This window comes from Anolis carolinensis, chromosome 5, assembly GCF_035594765.1.
Source record: "Anolis carolinensis isolate JA03-04 chromosome 5, rAnoCar3.1.pri, whole genome shotgun sequence".
In the NCBI taxonomy this organism is placed as follows: Eukaryota; Metazoa; Chordata; class Lepidosauria; order Squamata; family Dactyloidae; genus Anolis; species Anolis carolinensis.
Window position 1 is genome coordinate 168,662,698 of NC_085845.1, and position 19,859 is coordinate 168,682,556.

General features: G+C 38.7%; 1 protein-coding gene across 4 annotated transcripts in view; it reads left to right on the forward strand.

The window, feature by feature from the left end:
- Positions 1-19,859, forward strand: part of atf7ip (activating transcription factor 7 interacting protein) — a 97,665-nt gene that overhangs the window by 69,007 nt on the left and 8,799 nt on the right. For all 4 annotated transcript variants that reach the window (XM_016998165.2, XM_008122560.3, XM_008122562.3 and 1 more), the window contains exons 5-13: positions 303-440; positions 3,679-3,744; positions 5,546-5,607; positions 6,346-6,434; positions 7,962-8,615; positions 10,099-10,202; positions 16,962-17,031; positions 18,176-18,331; positions 19,590-19,775. In XM_016998165.2, coding sequence (XP_016853654.1) covers positions 303-440; positions 3,679-3,744; positions 5,546-5,607; positions 6,346-6,434; positions 7,962-8,615; positions 10,099-10,202; positions 16,962-17,031; positions 18,176-18,331; positions 19,590-19,775 — 1,525 coding nt within the window. The remainder of the gene's footprint in view (positions 1-302; positions 441-3,678; positions 3,745-5,545; positions 5,608-6,345; positions 6,435-7,961; positions 8,616-10,098; positions 10,203-16,961; positions 17,032-18,175; positions 18,332-19,589; positions 19,776-19,859) is intronic.

A 19,859-nucleotide genomic window follows, 5' to 3' on the forward strand; every position in this document is an offset into this window, starting at 1 on the left:
TTTGTAACTCAAGGACTGCCTGTAGTAAGGATTGCTGTTTAGGGGCATAGTGCAATCAAATTGATTGAGGTCCTGAAATTTGGTGGTGTGCACCAAGGTGTTCTGGATATCTCAAAAAGAGCTAGAAGAACTTTGTGTGAATCATGCATGTATTGGCCCTCAAATACATAATTCATGAGAAAAAATTATTTTTTTCTTCATTGCACTATAGTACTTTAGATTTCGGCAAACTGTTTATCTTGAACCACAATAATTTATGTGAATTTGCAATATAACCAATAAATCTTCATATATTTTTGCAGATCATCCATCGGTTTCTAGAAGAGAAGTTCAGTGTCCTGCAGTGTGCTGTGTTTGATAAAACTCTAGCAGATTTGAAAACCAGAGTGGATAAGGTTGAATGTAGCAAGAGACATAAAACAGCGGTTACCGAATTACAGGTATATATTCATGTTTTTTCTAGGCTTTATGTTATCATTTTGCCCAGCATCAAAAAGTACAATTCCTATTGATTTATAATGTTTTTCCTCAAAAGTACCTCTTCTTATTGTATGTGTTTGCGTTTGTTAGTATGAAAATATTTTGTGTTTTTTCTCTGGCAAAAGGCAACAGCATTTTCCCAGTTCTGACTGCTGCACTGATAATGTCTGCTAATGGGTTAAGAATGGCGCTGACTTTGACAATTCCCTTCTCCCTGTTAGTTCACTATACAACTTTCTGCTATAGAGGCATCCTCAATATTTTTAAGTAGATCTCATGTATGTGCAGGTATGCATGAAGATGCATCTTTAAAACTAGTCTCACTTCCTGTTGCATTGGCTTCCTTTTTCCAACTTTAGAATGATCTGCATTGATTAAGTTCTTTGAAGAAAACTATGTTAAACGTCATTAGTTGTTGACTGTTCCTATATGAACCGTCTGACACTTGGGCATCAGGTATATAGGAGAAACAAGATTCAAGTGGAGGGAAGGAAAATTGGGAAGGGGGTGACAGACATTTCATATTTGATACAACTGCATGTCATCTGCATGTTCAGATGACAAGAAAGGTTTTTACAGAAGAATTTGCATAGGCTTAGATAGTTCAGCTGGAAAGGATTCTGCGTGCTCAGTTTTAACAAAAGCTATACAGCACAGGTTCGCAGTCTGGGTGTTCTCCTGGACTCATCGCTGAGCCTGGAGTGCCAGGTTTCAGCGGTGGCCAGGGGAGCATTTGTACAATTAAGACTTGTGCGCCAGCTGCGCCTGTTCCTTGGGAGGTCTGACTTGGCCACGGTGGTCCACGCTCTGGTTACATCCCGTTTGGATTACTGCAACGCAGTCTACGTGGAGCTGCCTTTGAAGACGGCCCAGAAGATCCAATTAGTACAACGGGCAGCAGCCAGATTGATAACTGGGACGGCATACAGGGATCGTACCACCCCCCTGCTAAGCCATCTCCACTGGCTGCCGATATGTTACCGAGCCCAATTCAAAGTGCTGGTTTTGACCTACAAAGCCCTAAACGGTTCTGGTCCAACTTACCTGTCCGAACGTATCTCCTCCTATGAACCATCAAGAACACTAAGATCGTCTGGAGACGCCCTGCTCTCGGTCCCACCAGCCTCACAGGTGGGAAAGAGGGACAGGGCCTTCTCAGCGGTGGCTCCTCGACTGTGGAACGCCCTCCCCAGTAACATCCGGCAGGCCCCAACTCTTCTGGGCTTCAGGAAGAACGTTAAGACATGGCTTTGTGTGCAAGCATTTAATGAATAAGTGGTATATTGACATGGTCTGAACTTAGGTTCCTTGAAAGAATGATAATAAGTAACTATATGTTTTAAGCTTGACTAATGTATTTTATGGATTATTGTTAATGGTTTTAGATGTGTTGCTGTTTTTATTGATCTGTTTGGCACCGAATTTTGCCGGTTGTTGTAAGCCGCCCTGAGTCCCCTTGGGTTAGAAGGGCAGGGTAGAAATGTTGTTAATAAATAAATAAATAAATGTGACAGTATATTCGAAGAGACTACCATCAGAGCAGACTATAGAGAAATTGAATGGTTTCAAACTGACGGGGCTCAGGCAAGTCTGCATTTTATCTCTGTTTAACTTGCATCCTGAACATATCATATATAAAACATGATTTGATTCAGAGGAAGAAAGCATGAAAATTGGAGGAAGAAACATCAACAAGATAAGCAGATAACATCGTACTTCTAGAAAATAGCAAAGGTCTGAAACAATTACTGAAGAAAGTGCCAAGGCAGGTTTACAGTTGAAAATTAAGAAAATAAAATTAATGACCATAGTTGATTTACATAACTTTAAAGTAGACTATGCAGACATTGAAATAGTTCAAGATTTCCCATAATTAGGGTCATCAGAATGGAAACTGCAGTCAAGACATCAAAAGAAGACTAGAATATGGAAGGGTAGCTCTGAAGGAACTTAACAAGATCCTGAACTTTAAAGATATATGATTGAATACTGGAATTACAATTGTTTATACCATCGTATTTCTGATTTCTACATAAGGTGAAGAAAACCGAACAATTAAGAAAGCTGATAGGAAGAAAATCAATTCATTTGAAATGTGGTATATAGTATCTACAGATGTCATTGCTTGCTAAAGAAAACAAATAAATGAGTCATAGAGCAAATCAAAACTGAATTCTACTTAGAAGCCAGGATGACTAAATTGAGACTGTTATACTTTTGGACATATCATGAGAATGCATAAGTCATTAGAAACACAATAATGTTTGATAAGGCAGAAAGCAGTAGGATGAGGCGACTGCATTAAAGATGGACTCAAGATGGACAGTTCGGAATCTGCAAGATCTGGGCAGGGTTGATAATAGGGTGCTTTTGAGGGTCACCATAAATTTGATTTGATAGAAGTTAATAACATACTCCAATTAATCTAATTATAGAAGCCGAGACAGTAATGTTGGATGCTGCAGATACACCTAGGCATTCTGATTCTGTCCACAAATTACTAATTTTGAGATAGACATTTTCTCTTAAAGGAACCTATCACTTATTAAAAACGTCCTGGTAGTTACAGCTGTATTCCTGGAAAATAGTATGCTTCTCTACATAAAAAACTTATTTTTCTATATTTAACAACAAGAATAGAAATACAGTAACTAGCATTAATGGAAAATACTAATGGTGAAATCCTCAAGTTAAGAAGTATACAGAGGCAAGATAATTGAAATGTGGTACCCATTTAGTAACATGTTATAATAAAAATACAACTTATTTCTCAATATGATAAATGTATGCGGTGTGAGGGCTACTTTATGAATAAAAAATACTTGTATTTCTTTTATTTACATATGTTACTGATTTTTTTTTAATTTGGGGAGTGTGACTGATGCTTGTCCTGTCTGGTGGATTCTTCTTTGTTTATAATTCCTAATGATGTGGACAGGATTCATAGATAAGAGGCATATCATCTGCCATGAAGCGCTTTTTGGCCATTATGCTTAAAGAAAGGTGTCAGAGGAATTTGCCTGGGTGGATTAGTGCTCTGCCTTAGGCCTCTCTTTAGCAAGGATGCAAAGTTATGACACATTTTTTAAAGAAATGCTGACTCAAACCAACAGTAGGCAATAGTTGACTTGTGTGAAATATATTATTGGAAGAAAAAAATTAGAATCTTATTTACATGCTGTTTACATTTCTTTAAAGGCTAAAATTGCAAGATTGACAAAAAGGTTTGGAGCAGCCAGAGAAGACTCCAAAAAAAAGCCTGAAGTAAGAATTAAATTTTTGGTGACCTTTCTGATTTACTGTTACTGTGGTAATCATACTCCAGGCATTCACACAATTCTTTCATGAAAAACGCTCCTAGACAAAATAGTGACACAATGCATTTAAGCAATGAGAAAGTCTGTATGTTAAGTTGATGAACCTTTACTTCTCTTTAAAGAATTAAGCAGAGTTAAAGTGTTTCCAGTCACAAAGGCTTAAACAAGAGGATTTTTTTCTCAGATAGTACTGAGCCAAAATATCTTTAGTTAGTGGTATTTTATCAGAGATTCTTAGTGCATGACTTCGTAGCTGCTTAGTCTTACATAGACAATGAGTTATTATCGGCTAAAAATTAGGTCAGGAAGCACGGCAAAATATCCTGCCGTTAGTGCTGCTATAGAATTAAAAATAAACCATAACCAGAAGATTTCAAACTGCGCAAGGAGTCTTGTTATTTTAAAAATCTTTACCTATTAGTTTAGGACATGCAGTATATATTTACTAATACAAAGCAAAGTAGCTCTACTAGTGACTCTTTCTCTGTTGAGTTTTCCATAAAATACATGAGATGTCTGGAAATCCTATCATTAGTATTAACATGATTAAAAATTAGCAACAGAACTTTATAATTGTTAGGATTACCTACTGGTGTGAAGCATCCCAAATATGTAATATTATTTCAAATACTTCAGAATTAGTTTTACTACAGTTGGAACTTCTAATTTGTTTTGTTAGAGTTGAGTACTTCAGACTTCTGGCATACTTTATGCAATGTCATTCATAAACCAGAGTAAAGACCTCTGTTTCAAGAAGTGACTTTGATTCCTTTTGTAATACGTTGGGGTGGGGGATCTCATATGTCATCTTAACACTTTTGCAGCAGAAAGTTATTCTCCTGTGTTGTGTGATGTAGCTTAAAAAAAACAAAAACAGAATTGTTGAAAAAATGTAGGAAGGTATACTAGTGTTGCCATACATATAGAATTTCAGTATTAGATGTTCCAGAGAAGGGGGGGGGACATCATATAATAAATCAGTGGTTCCCAAATTTATTTGGCCTGCCGCCCCCTTTCCAGATAAAATATGACTCAGTGCCCCCGGAAAGGGGGGCGTGGCTTAGAGGGGTGGGTGTGGGTCCTGCTCAAGAGGGCGGGGCTGAGCCTCTCCCCAGTCCAAGATGCAGGGCTGGGAGGGGGAGGTGGGTGGCGCTACAATTGGGAGGCCAGGACTGGATGGGCGGAGTTACGAGCTCTGAGGCAGGGCTGAACTTCTATCCCTGTCCTGCGGTTCCTGCCAGGACACAGGACGGGGTTAGAGGAGAGGGTGGGACCTCTTCCCAAGTGCCTGACGAGGCTGAACATCTATACCCCGCCCCCGTGTTCTAACAATCGCCTCAGGGGAGGTATACAGAGGCTCAGCCCTGTCTCGCGCTCTTGGGAAGAGGCCCTGCCCCCACCCCTAGCCCCGCCCTTTAGTCTTAAAGGGCCTCTCAGGGGAGGTATAGAGGCTCAGCCTTGTCTCAGGCTCTTGGAAGAAGACCCTGCCCCCTTCCTTAGCTCCGCCCTCTGTGTCCCAACAAGCGCCTCAGGAGAGGTATAGATTCTCAGCCCTGTCTCAGGCTCTCGGGAAGAAGTCAAGCCCCTCACCTGGCCCTGCCCAGGGGGTGGTAGCGGCCACTTTGGGAATCACTGTAATAAATGAACTTACATAATAGAAGTGAAGTTTAAAAAATCATAAGCATGATGATCATATATGAAGTACAATTTTTACAGCATAGAACTCATTTAACTTGCATCACTTGCAGAATCCACATTCCCCAGAAAAAGCAGTCAGCGATACAGGTGGCATCAACAACGCACAGTTTCGGTAAGCTTTGAAAATGTAGACCTGCATTGTATGGAATTTTCAAAATCGTTCTTGGAATTACAGTTGTTCCATAAAAATATAAAATGTATTGTGGATTATATTTTTCATATCCTAATTATTGGGAACTGTTCATGTCTTCTTCTGTTAAAAGCATTGGTCTGTTCATATGTTCTCAGGATGACATGAGGAGTAATCCGCCATGTTTGGGTTCTTTCCGTTTGCCAACCCAATCTGCAGGAACTCGTATTCTTTATGTTTTTTTTTCTTTTGGAGCTTTGCAAGTGAAAGGACTGTGGTAGCAAAAATAGTAGGTTACCCCTTCTACCCACTTTACAGACATACAGGAGTAGGAGGTGGCCCTCTAGCATACAACCTTCCACCAGAGGGCAGCTCATATCTCAAGTCACTTGTTTCTTCAATATCTAGCTTTAAGGGGGGATTCTTCAACTTGAGGTGCTATTGCAAGAAGGCTCATGAAGTAATTTGTTGATGAGGCACAGGTAGTTTTCCAAGCCATTCCTCATAATACTTTGGTTCCCAGAACCCTCAGAGACAGGCTTTGAAGAAACATGTGCTCTAGAAAATGATCTCTAGCATCCAGTGTATGCTGGACCACCTAGTGGAAATCCATCAAAAAGACATTGTAGCCTTCCAGAACTGAATAGGATCTCACCATTTTACTACTTATTTCTACAGTTACACTGCTTGTCATAGCTAACATAAATATTTATTTCATAGAAATGCTGGCACAGTAAGACAAATGCTTGAGTCCAAGAGAAATGTGGGAGAGAGCACAACAACTACATTTCAGTCTCCTGTAAATACAGGTACAAATATTTTTGGATTTCAGATACAACACTTTCCCCCCTATGGAATCATTTTTATAAGTATCAGTGTAATTGTGCTTGCAGAAAACTGGTATGATTCAGGATTGTAGAATACAATCTCCTGAAGATAACCTTCCAAAGAGATATCTATAGAGAACCAAAGCATCACCTGTCATACAATGTGGAACACAATGTCATGGTGGGCTTCACATTAATTATGCCACTGCCTGAGGGTCCCACAACTTTTTGTGTTGCAAATGCTCTCTGTGAAATATAGAGGACAATTTTACATATCTCCCAGCATGTTCTCTCCGTCTCCATTTTAAGCTAGGGGAGGCTGTTTTAAAGAACAGAATGTCAGATAACTTCCAGTTTTTGTTTTTTTTTGGGGGGGGGGGCTCTCTGGGGCCTAAAAAGGGCTAGAGAGAGCCAAAATTGGTGAAATTTCCCCTGATATCTACAAGGGCTTTTAGAATTAAAAGAAATTCAAAATTAGTGAGCCATCCAGATTAAGTGGGGAAAGTGCACTTCAACTCTCTGAGGGTTGTCAACTCCTGTTTTAGGACAAACTGTAGTAGAGGAGTGTTGTCTGAGAGAATACACAATCCCAAGTGGCCATTAAATTTTCTTTTAATCATAAATGGGGAATCAGGTTGTCTTTAAGAGTCTTTCAAAAGTGCTTTCTAAATACAGGCAGTCCCTGAGTTACAAACAGCGGACTTACAAATGATTCATAATTAAAAACAGGGGTGAGACAACAGGAAGTGAGAGAAATGTTACCTCTAGGAAGGAAAATTCACTTCTGGAAGAATTACCATGGGGAAAAGGTATCTCTCCTGAAGCTTTCTCACCAGTCTTTGTTTCCACAAGCCAAATTTTCCAAAATCCACAGGGACAGAAAGTGAGGTGAAATCTTCGGAACAGGGGAGCAAAATAAATACCACAAGAATGTTAACCCTTTCCTATGTTATTCAAAGCTAAAAAGTGCATATATTTGGCTGGAGTTACACTTAAAAATGTACCTGTTCCAAATCATATATACATCCAACTTAAGAACAAACCTACAGAAACCATTTTATTTGTAACTTGGGGACTGCCTGTAGTTTGCCATATAGAGATGTTTTCATTCATTTATTTGCTACAGAGATCATTCACAAATCCTGAACTGGGAAACTTATACCTAAAATGTTTCAAATTTCAAACAGCAGCACCTTCCCAATTTTTCTTTTGCAATTGCAGGAGGAAGGTAAACAGGGGAATTAGGATCAGCAAGGCACAAGCCAACATGGTGTAGTGGTTTGAGCATTGCACTGTGCCTCTGGAGACTAGAGTTCGAATTCCTCTTTGTCTCAGGAAGGCAAGGGCAAACGCCCATTGAACTAATTCTGGCAACAAAACCCCATGATAGGATTGCCATATGTCAGAAAGGATTTGAAGGCACTCTTGAACAAGGCACAACTATCCCATATGTTCATAGTAGTTCATTGGAACAAAATTTAAAAGCTTTCTCCTTTTCTTTTTTTATAGTGTCTGCTACTACTATTATTGCACCTCAGACACAAAGCAGTGGACATACCAAACCACAAACACCGGTCACCTCTGCACCATTGACATCTGGCACCTTGACAACATCTGTTATTCCTGCACCTAACACAGCAACAGTAGTTGGCACCAACCAGGTGGCTGGTGGCAACACACAGTCAATGTCTGTTTCTCTGCAGTCCTTGCCGGTAATATTGCATGTACCTGTTGCAATGTCTTCCCAACCTCAGCTACTGCAAGGCCATACTGGCACCTTGGTTACAAACCAACAATCTGGCAGTGTTGAATTTATTCCTGTACAAAGCTCATCTAATGTTGGTAACCTAACCAAAACTCCATTGCCTCTGCCGCCGTCTAATTCAGCAAAACCAAACAACAGTCCTTCTATATCCAGCTCTAGTATTCAAAGGAACTCTCCAGCAAGTGTTGGCTGTTCAATAGGAACAACTCTTGCAGTACAAGCTGTCCCAACAGCACATCCTGTTGCACAAGCTACAAGGACTACTTTGGCTACTGTAACTACTTCAGGAATCTATACTCCTCCCACCAGTAGGAGTAACATACAAATGAAAATCCCTTTGTCAGCCTTCAACCATTCTGTTCCTTCAGAAACAATCACAGCAGCTACACCTAGAATTGGTAAGTTATGTATCCCCAAGCACTACACTTGAATAATGATACGAAACTGATATATCTGTGGGAAACATGCAAACCTTGGGATGAACTAGTTCATGAGCTACAGTATTTAAGTTAGTACTACATTTTTTTCTAATGATTTCACACTTAACGTTGAAGTTAAAAACATCCCTTAGTAAATTAGGTCATTAGACTGTTAGGATACATTAGGTAGCTGCCTCTCCTTGCTGCATCAGGAGAAGTAGTGTTAAAATTGAAGGAAAGGTGCCACATGGCTCTGTTAAGCAGACTAATAGTAGACTAATTTCTTTGAAAAGGTAGTAGAGCTGAAAACAGCTAAGTTTGGGAAAGAAATAAAACAATAATGGAAAAGAGGAGGTGAGCAATAGAAGGAAATTGTGCTGGGAAGAAATATTTGTTTGCTTAGCAGGTGAACCAAAGCCCTCAAACAGCCAGGGCACTGTCAGAATGCCAAACAGAATGCTTGTGTAAAGGAAAATGTTTGGAACCCAGGGGACTGTTCAGTAACTTCTCTTTCTGTATTATTCTACATGGATTTCTATTGTATATTGTGTTACAATATACAAGTATCATATAATGTTTCAAGAAGGCCTTTTAGCAAAAAAGGCAGTTCCCCCACTCCTCTTAGGCCTATATAGAGGTAAGAGTACAGTATTCTCTTCAGTAACCCTCCCCATTGATTATAGGATGTGCTGATTTCGATGGCATATTTCATATTACATTATTTGTTGCGTAGTGCAGCAAATCGCTTTGCCATTCTTTGTTTACATAGTGCTAGGCCCTTGATTAATGAAGTGATAAGATTTCCTGCAATCTAAGCTAAATTCCTTTTTCGACTTGGCATTTCCATCTCTTTGCCTGCCTCTACACTGTGGATTAATACAATTTGACACAGCTCTAACTGCCATGGCTCAATGCTATGGACTACTGGGATTTGTAAGTCCCATTTTATTCTTTTATAACTGTAAAAGAATAAAAGAGACTTTTTGAGAACTTAAGAAGATGGTACTTTTTAATTAACTCATAAATCTCATGGACTTGCCCAATGCTTACTGGTTTCCTTGACAAGTTAATAGTTACTTTCCAAATTAAATATATAATCAGTATCTGTCTTAGTAAATCAATTTTCTAATATTTCATATTATCAAATCTATTTTCAAACCCGATGTTCCAAGTTATCAAGTCATGCTGATTTTAAAGAAATCTATAATTTATTTATTCCCAATTATATGACATTAATTTGCTGAACATTAAATTTGAATGCTCATCAACTAAATGTATGGCTTAAATTCTCTTGTGAATCCTAAATAGAGTTGCCACACTCAATTGGCGGTAACTTGATAAGTCAACACTTATATAAATTCTGTGAATTCATCGGGTCTACTCTAGTTGGAACTCACAACAAAATTCAAGCCTGTGTATTCAAAATTGTCATGAAATTGTTTCTTGACATCACCCCTTCTAGAGAATCAAGCACCCAGATTGCTGCCACATCCACCACCACCACCTCCTCCTCCTCCTCCAACAGAGACTTCGTCCAACAAGAAAGCTTCTGAGGTTGCATCACAGGTAAGCTGTTTTGTATTATTCACAGAAATAGATTTGTCATCAAATATTAGGAAATCAATTTGTATGTGACCATTATGTTTGTGATATATCCATGATTTAATATTTCTTTTGAAGCTTTAATGAAAATCAGTGCTACATAACAGTTGGAACAGAGCTTTCTAAAAATATTAAACTCTTGACTTTCCAGTAGCACTACAGAACTGACCATTTTCCTCATCAGCTTGGGTTAATGGTATACTGTAAATTCTCAGGGTGTTGATGAAATTAAATACACCTGACTACCAGATAGAAGAATAATGTTCGGGTATTTAAGGTCATTTTCAAAAAAACATGAGTCTCCCAAAGTGTGGCGCACTGACATGGTTGTGTACATCAGCTTTTAATGTTCATCTGATGACTAAATCATATTTTGCATACAGTAGAGTCTCACTTACCTATATCTATATCTATATTCATAATAAAAGTGAAAACCCCTATGTGTGTATGTGGCACTGGTGTCTGTTCACACAGACAGCCTCTGGCCTCCACAAACAGGCTACAGTTCCCAGTGCTGAGGAGCCAGCAAGTTACTCTTTTCCACTGACATTGCGGTTACAGCAAGCTCCATGACCATGCAGCCCAGACCCTGCCAGTGTCCTTCTCAAACACTACGGCCCACCAGCCAAGGAATGCTTTCGTTTGGGGACCATTTCATCCTAGATTTTGCATTTTCCTCCACCACAAGAAGGCATCCCAGGGTTCGCCATTGGTGTGAAATTTGCATGACCCCGCCTACTGCCCTTCCCTTTCAAATCTGTCTCCATAACAAACAGCACAACTGCACTTCCTGGAGGTGTTTGGGGGATCGACTCCACATGGTGGAAGTTGTAGTTCACCCTGCCTCAAGTCAGAGCACTGTGACTCCTACTGGGGAATGTAGAGGAGTTGTAGTTCACCTACATCCAGAATGCTATGAACGCAAACAATGATGGCTCTGGGCCAAACTTGCCATGCATACCCGATATGCCCAGATTTGAATACTGGTGGGTTTTGAGGGGAATTGGCCTGGACATTTGGGAGTAGTAGGTACTGGGATTTATAGTTCACCTGCAATGAATGAGCACTCTGAACTGCTCCGATGATGGACCAGGACCAAACGTGGCACACAGAGCCCCCATAACCAAAAGAGCATATTGGACAAGTTTGGGGGAAAGGGAGTTATAGTTCACCTGTATCCAGAGAAACAGTGACCCTCTGTGCAAGGTTTGGACCGGGACCAAACTTTGCAAAGAGAAACCTCATGATCAGCTGAATATACTGCAGGGGTTTGTGGGAATGGGCCTTGATTTTGGAAGTTGTAGTTCACCTGCATCCAAAGAGCACTGTATCCAGCCAACGACGGATCTGGGTCAAACTTGCCACATAGACTCAACATAGCCTGCTGTGGATACTGACAGATGTTTTGGGATAATTGCCCCTGTAATCTGGGCGTTGTAGTAGTTCACCCCCATCCAGAGAGCACTGCAGTCAGACGATGACCAGCCAATGACAGATCTGGACTGCACTTGGTACACAGACCCAAAATGGCCAACTTTGAATACTGGGAGGGTTTGGGAAGGATTGACCCACGATTCTGGGAATTGTAGTTCACCCACTCCAAACTGAGAATACCTAACAATCAAAGACAAATAATGCTTTATCAAATAACCCGGGCATCGCCGGGTTCCCAAGCTAGTCCATCATAAACGGGCCGGCAGAATGTTGGATAAGCAAAAAATGTTGGATAATGAGGGATTAAGGAAAAGCCTGTTAAACATCAAATTACATTATGATTTTACAAATTAAGCACCAAAACATCATGTTTTACAACAAATGGACAGAAAAAGCAGTTCAATACACAGTAATTACTACCGTGTTTTCCCGAAAATAAGACAGTGTCATATTAATTTTTGCTCCCAAAGATACGCTAGGTCTTATTTTTAGGGGAAGTCTTATTTTTCCATGAAGAAGAATTCACATTTTTTGTTGACCAAAAAAAAAAAATATTTATTATATGCTGTACAGTAGTTGTCATCACAAACCAGCATAACCAGACAAATTGTGAATCCTATCAAGAATTTCTTGTTACAGTAGAGTCTCACTTATCCAACATAAACGGGCCGGCAGAAAATTGGATAAGCGAATATGTTGGATAATAAGGAGAGATTAAGGAGAAGGCTATTAAACATCAAATTAGGTTATGATTTTACAAATTAAGCACCAAAACATCATGTTATACAACAAATTTGACAGAAAAAGCAGTTCAATATGAAGTAATGCTATGTAGTAATTACTGTATTTACGAATTTAGCACCAAAATATCATGATATATTGAAAACACCGACTACAAAAATGCGTTGGATAATCCAGAACGTTGGATAAGTGAATGTTGGATAAGTGAGACTCTACTGTACTACCATTATTTCCATGTACAACAATCTATGGTATGTACATTTACCAATCCTGCATGCTCTGGTGTTCTGTTTGGCGGGCATGCTTCCAAACAAATACTTTGCTAGGTCTTACTTTCAGTGGAGGTCTTATATTTAGCAATTCAGCAAAACCTCTACTATGTCTTATTTTCAGGGGATGTATTATTTTCAGGGAAACAGAGTATGCAGTAATGACTGTATTTACAAATTTAGCACCAAAACTTCACAATGTATTGAAACATTGACTACTAAAAGGCAAACTGCGTTGGATAATACAGAACGTTGGATAAGCGAATGTTGGATAAGCGAGACTCTACTGTAGTATTAAATTTACAGGTGTTTGCAAATAGTGCTATCAAAAAAGTATTAGTGTAACAGTGAATCATATTAGTAGCTAGCATAAGGCAACTTCCTATATTAACTCAGGCTGAAACCTGCCCTGTATTTATTTTGCAGAGTTCTCATTCTTGTTCATACACAACTTGTATAGTGCATCATCCTGCATTTTAATCAGTTTTATCATTTTATTCATCTGTCCGCACTTTGTGTAACTTTTACTGCTGAACTATTTGGATCTTCGGAGTACAATAAAGTTTTGATTGAATAATATTATGAGTAACAGATGCCTATAGGTAGCAGAATAAGACGAATGTCAAGACAAACCAAAACAGTACAATCTAAACATATTTATGAAAATATGCAACAGGTGTAGCTTCAATATTGATACATAGTTTGGAACAAAGTTACACATTGAAAAATGGAATCAAATATATTAAAAATGAAATCAATTCCATTCACACGTGAATGTGAAAAGGAAAACAAAATAAAGTTCAAATGCTGTGTACCACTGAAGAAATGAAATGAAGAGCTATGATATGACTACTCCCAGAATACTGAGGCAGGGGGGAATCTTTTAATTATGTCCCACCGCTGCCACCCATATAAAGGAAATGTACGAGCGGGGAAAGGCTAGGCTAATTATAACAGATTTTCTTTTTAAATGGTAGCTGCCACCAACCTAAAAGGTCTTTACGATTTTTAAATCCTAAATGTTAAATGTGTCTGAGGCAAACTTCTCCCATTCCCTGTCCACACTGTTTCTACCCCTGGATCCCAAACCGATGTTCACTATGAGGCTTTTCTGTGGTATTTTATTGTTGTATTGCTGGAACTTTTATTAAGTCTTCTCGATGGAAAATATACACTGTGGAGGCTCTTGAAAATTGAAAATAGAATAACAATTTATTTTCTTAAAAACAGATAAATGATTACTTCAGAGAGGTTCATACGTGTAATTGGTTACAGACGTTCTTTGGCTTAACTTAGTTGTATGTTTCAGATTTACTTCACTTAGTTTCAAACAGTTCCAACCAACCAATCTATCTATTGGTCACAAAAACCCTCGCTCTATTTGCTGAGAATAGTCTCGAGTTCCCCTGGGTTGTTAATTAACTCTAACCTAGAGTCCTTCTATTAACCAACCCAGTAGTGAGATACAATCCCTTGAGTTATCTCCCCCCCCCCCCCAGAGATCCAAACTGCCTGACGTAGCCTGTCAGTTTCCACAGCTTTCAGTTCTCTCTCACACACACTCTCCCAACTCCAAAATCAAACTGCTCTCTTCAAACCCTCAAACAGAACTCCCTTCTTCAAACCTCAAAACAGAACTCTCTGGAGCTCTTTTTTCTTCTCTGTACTCTAAGACTTGGCTCCTCCCATCTGCTCTGGTTGGCCAATCCTAAGAATCTCTAAGCTCCTCCCCCTTTCTAACCACACTCAGGATGGCTGCCTGGCATTCCTCAACAAAATGGAGGCTGCCTCACTCACTGTTACCAAGGCTTCATCCCAGACCTAATAGGTAAGGTTCACTACATAGAGCCATTTCAATGAGTATGACAATTTGATGAGTATGAAGTTTTCTATAATAATCCCAATAGTCACATATTGAGACACTCAAGATACTAAGAAATGTAAAAATAAATGTGAATGTCAAATGTTGAAATTATCATGGTATTAAAAAGGCAAAACGTAAATACAAAATGGAAATTAAGCATATCTCACAAATGAAGCAATGAATCAACACTTGAAAGATTGCATATACAGTGAAACCTTGACTTACAAGCAAACCAACCTAAGAGGTTTTGAGATACAAGCCATTGCTTGGTCAATTTTTTGCTTTGACATGCAAGCCAAGATTTGAGCTATGCACTAGCATGAGAGCAAGCATCATCTGTAAGAAGGCACAAGCCATTTAGGAGGATTTGGTGCAGACACCGGGAACATCTATGTACGAAGCATCAGAAAAATCATTCAAAGCCAATCTGGGATGGTTTGATAATTTTAAAAAGGACTGGCTCCACTCTCATTGTCAGGGCTCTTCTGGAAACCGATGCCGAGACAGGACTCTTCTGGAAAAAGGTGCCGAGGAGGACATATATAACAGCAGAGGAGAAGAGCCTGCCAGGCCACAAACCTATGAAGGAAATATTAATCCTTGCAATGTGTGCAAATGCGAATGGTGACTGCAAGATGAAGCTGCTACTTGTGTATCACTGGAAAACCTCAGATCCTTTAAGTCTTATACTTAAAGAAAAACTGCAGGTTATATGGAGAGCAAACCCAAAGGCATGGGTCACCAGGGGCTCCCTTGTGCAGTGGGTAAACCTGATCTTTAGTCCTGCTATCAAGAAGTACCTTTTGGAAAGCAGCCCTTCTCGTCCTTGACAATGCTCCCACAAATCCATCAAACCTCGAGGATGACATCCTTAAAGAATTTAACTTCATTAAGGCCTTGTACCTTCCAACCACACCCATCCTGCAGCCCCTGGAACAGTAGGTGATCTCAATTTTCAAAAAGCTCTTCACCAGGCACCTGTTCCAGTGCTGATTTGAGGTTACTGAGAACAAAAACCTCACCCTTTGAGAGTTCTGGAAGGATCACTATAGTATTGTGACCTCCCTCAGAATTATCGACATGGCCTGGCAGGGTGTTACAAGGAGGAATTTAAATTCTGCATGGAAGAAACTGGCCTGAGGTTGTGTCCAAATAGGAAGTTATCCATACAAGTGAAATTAAAAAAAAAACATTGGTAATGTGAAATAAAATTTCAGACTTTATTGAAAATAAACCCTCTGAAAAAGTTGCAGTAAGTGTAAACGCTTACCTCACTCATTTTAGAAACATTTTGAAAGGAAGAAACAAACCTTCTTAGACAGGTCTTTGTTGAAATGCCCTGTAAGTGAAAATGAGGAAAGTGGTGAAAAAGGCAAATGTCAGTGAAGAAGATTAAGTGAAGTCTGATCTTAAGGAAAATGCATATGCTACACTTAATAAATCTAGTTTATTTCTTTATGTTGCATTTTATTTTGTATTATTTTTATACATTATTTGTTATTTATAAAATACATTTTTCTTATTTAAAAATACTTAACAAAAATGTATGGTTTTGGGGGGCTGGAATAGATTGATAGTATTTCAGTGGGAAAAATTGATTTGACACAAGCAATTTGAGTTAAGAGCTCAGTCACAGAACAAATTAAACTCATAAGTCAAGGTATCACTGTACAAGTATAGATAGCGATTATATATAGAGTTAATGAGCAGCTGGACTGTGAAGCAACCAATTAAAGAATCAACTCAGATAAGTGTAAACTATACAACTAAACACTCAAGTGAACACTATTAGAATTTTCCAGATTCTGAATACAGTTCACATAGAAAATTTTGACTGCTGATGGCCACACTGTTACTTTGCTGACCTTTGAGATGAAGATGGTTTTATTAAAAACATCACTGGTATAGTAAGTTTAAAAGAGCCATGTGGCCGAAAGAATAAGCACAATTGAGACAGATACTCGAAGAACACCGTTACATGTCACAGACATTTGGCTGCAAGGCTGACCAAAAAAAGAAACAAGCTTTCCAAACAATTTCATGAAAATTATATAATTTTTGTAACTGCAGATGAAAATCATTCTTCTTGTTCTGAGTGTACTTAAAACCCTCTTTTTGTTATTTCTTAACGTCAATTGCAAATTTGAGTGCAAGTTTAGTTTTACTGTTTTAATCTTTTAATCTGGTTTTAAATTGGCTAGGTCCTGATTAAATTAATCATAATGAATTTATGGGATACCTTAGTTATTGAGTAACTTGTTATACTGATTTCAGTAGAATTCAGTTATGATTCATTTAGTCTGGATCTCACCTACCAAATGGCATTTTAGCATACTATTTTTTTTAAAAAGCATACTATTAGGAAGGAGAGAGAGAAATACAGTAAATAAATAGGGTTTTCTTTTAATTTTCCAGAGTGGTAAGACCCCAGGAGGAGGTGTAATTGATCTGACACTGGACGAAGAAGATGCTGCCTCATCTCGGGGTAAGTGAGAGGAGATTCTTGGTCCATTATAAGATTTGGCTAGCTGGAGAGGATGAATATATACTAGAATACTCCTATTTCCTTTCTCACCCTGAGTTTTTAACCTAGTGTCCATGTGGCCCGCCCTTGGTTTTATTGTTCTTTTGGTTTTGCTTAATGTAGTGTATATTTTTTTATTGTATTGTTTAATGTGTTATGATTTGTTGTTCTATTTATATTCTGTTATATTGTATTATTCTGGGCATGGCCCCATGTAAGCCGCCCCGAGTTCCCGTTGGGGAGATGGTGGCGGGGTATAAATAAAGATGATGATGATGATGATGATGATGATTATTATTATTATTAGAATAAATGTTTGCTGAGTAAAGTGGTTCAACCAGAAAGCACTTCTTAAATGTGCTTTAAATGTAAAATAGCCTTTCCTCCCTCTTTCCTCCTACTCATGCACAGAATACATATACCCATATGCACAGTTCAAATTAACTATAGTCCATAAACTCTGGCCATTTGTTTGCTTATTTAATAGCCTCCCTTTCCCCCAGCATGAGACCCAAGGAAGTCAAGGTGGTTCTGTTTGGATAACCATAGCTCTAGTAGTTGTCAGCACATAATGTTAGGTTCTTGTTTTTTGTAGAGTAGTGAGAATGTTTGCAACAATTATATTGAAAGCTTGAGATTTTAAAGACATTAAAAAGATAGTAAATTATCGGAGCTGTTTAATATGTGAAATGCTATTGAATAGAGAGTTTTGATCTGACAGCCTTTTGGTTGGAATGGAACCTTTCAGTTCCATTTAAATTAGCATGCATATATAGTAGTTAAGGAATTTTTTTAGAATGTCTTTCTAGATTTTGTATTATTATTCTAAAGATTGTCATTTTTGAGCAATTTCTTAAGGATTTCAGATATTTTAGATAAATTGTAGAAGATCGTATTGGAAACTGTAACATTCCAAAACAACTTATAGTCATAAAATGGAATAGGGAAGATCCTCTAACGAGAGTGCTTTTCCTCCAAGAATAACAAGATGCAAGAGGCAAATCTGCAGTGATTGCTTCAAGCAAGACATTTGTGGAGGGATATGAAATAACTTGTTTTTTTAACTGTGTCTGTTTGGTTTTTGTTTTTGCTTAATTCTAAACAGATGGAAAGAAACAGAACCAGCCTAATGTTTCTGGAATGAGCCTGTTAGCCCAGTCTGCAGCTCGTCCCCTACAACCAGTACAGACAAACCCTCCCCAACAAGCAAGTGCACCAACAAATGGCCTACCACAGACCACCATACATGTTTTACCTACAGGTAACGCCCCACGTTTTAGTTTTGAAGCCTCATCCTATCAGATAGGATGCTAATAACCCAGGGCCATGTTTTGCTTCATCATTTACACACAATTAGACCCATATTATTAATAGCTCTTTGAATGACAGAGTTTTTTAAGTAATAGGCATCTCTCATGCAGAGAATGATCTTTTTTATACTCAATAAAAAGGTTTTTTGGGGGGGGGGTTCTCCCAAAAACATACTGTATTTTTCCTGTGAACAATATAATGTTTGGGGACAAACAAAATCTGCCACGTAATTTTTTGGTTGAAACATGATGAAGAGAATCTAGTGAAAGTGCTCACTTAGCAAGCTAAGGATATTGATGTAATGAGAGGCAAGGATGGAAGGACCTGGCACAGACATTCACAGACAGTTCACTATTGAGCACCCAGAGACAATATTCTGCAACACCCACGGCCAAAGAAGATGCAAATACTATTAGAAACCTTTGAACTACTTTTCATAGTAGTTATTATTGTTTGGAGTGTCTTTTATTGCCTTTTCCCGCCAAAGTGGTACCTATTTACTCACATTTGCATGTTTTTGAACTGCTAAGTTGGCAGAAACTGATCTAACAGCGGGATCTCACCCCGAGCCACAGATTCGAACTTCTGACCTTCTACCCTTCAGGTCAGTTGTTCAGCAGCACAAGGGTTTAGCCCATCGCATCACTGCATCCTAAAGTTGTTGAAGTTACTTTTTTTGAAATACAGTCCAGAACACCTAAAGTCTTCTTATAATATGAAAATATATTTGTTTTACATCTGAATGATGCCCAAAGGGGAGAATGGTCAAATAATTTATATGGATACTCTGAGACAAGCTGCGTGAGTAGCTTTTATTCCTTCCATCACCAAAATGCCAAATTATGTGTACTTTTTCTGCCAATTTAAGGCCCCAAAATATGAGATCGTATGTGTGCATGCATGTTTGTTTACACATATTAGGGTCAGGAATTAGAACTAGAAGTTAATCCTGATGGTATCTGACGGACTACTGGAAGATCTCTTGTTGGAATACTTCTATGCTATCTTGATGTCTACTGCAAATAGTCTCATAATGGTTTTACTGTAGATGTTCAGTAACTGAAAGCCATTTCTTCAGTAAATTCCATTATTAAAAGGCAGAGTTAATAGAACACTATGAATTGTTGCTTGATTCATATGCTTCAGTTTTCTTCCGTGATAGCTTTTGAGATATTTATCCTTAGTATTCCAACTTTCTGTTTTTATAGCCCAGACAACTATGAATGTAACCCATCGTCCAGTGACCCAGACTGCTCCCAGGCTCCCAATACCAAGGAACCCTGGTAACCATCAAGTAGTCTATACTGCTGTTCCTGCACCACCAGGGCAGAATCCTGTGCGAACCCCTGTTATGCAAAGCCCTAGTTTAAGACAGGTCAACCCACAAAATTCAGGTGAGCAGCGTCTCTCACATAGATATTTATTGTGTGAATTCAGAACTCTATGAGAATTATTCATGAATTCATTCAAGCAGGAAG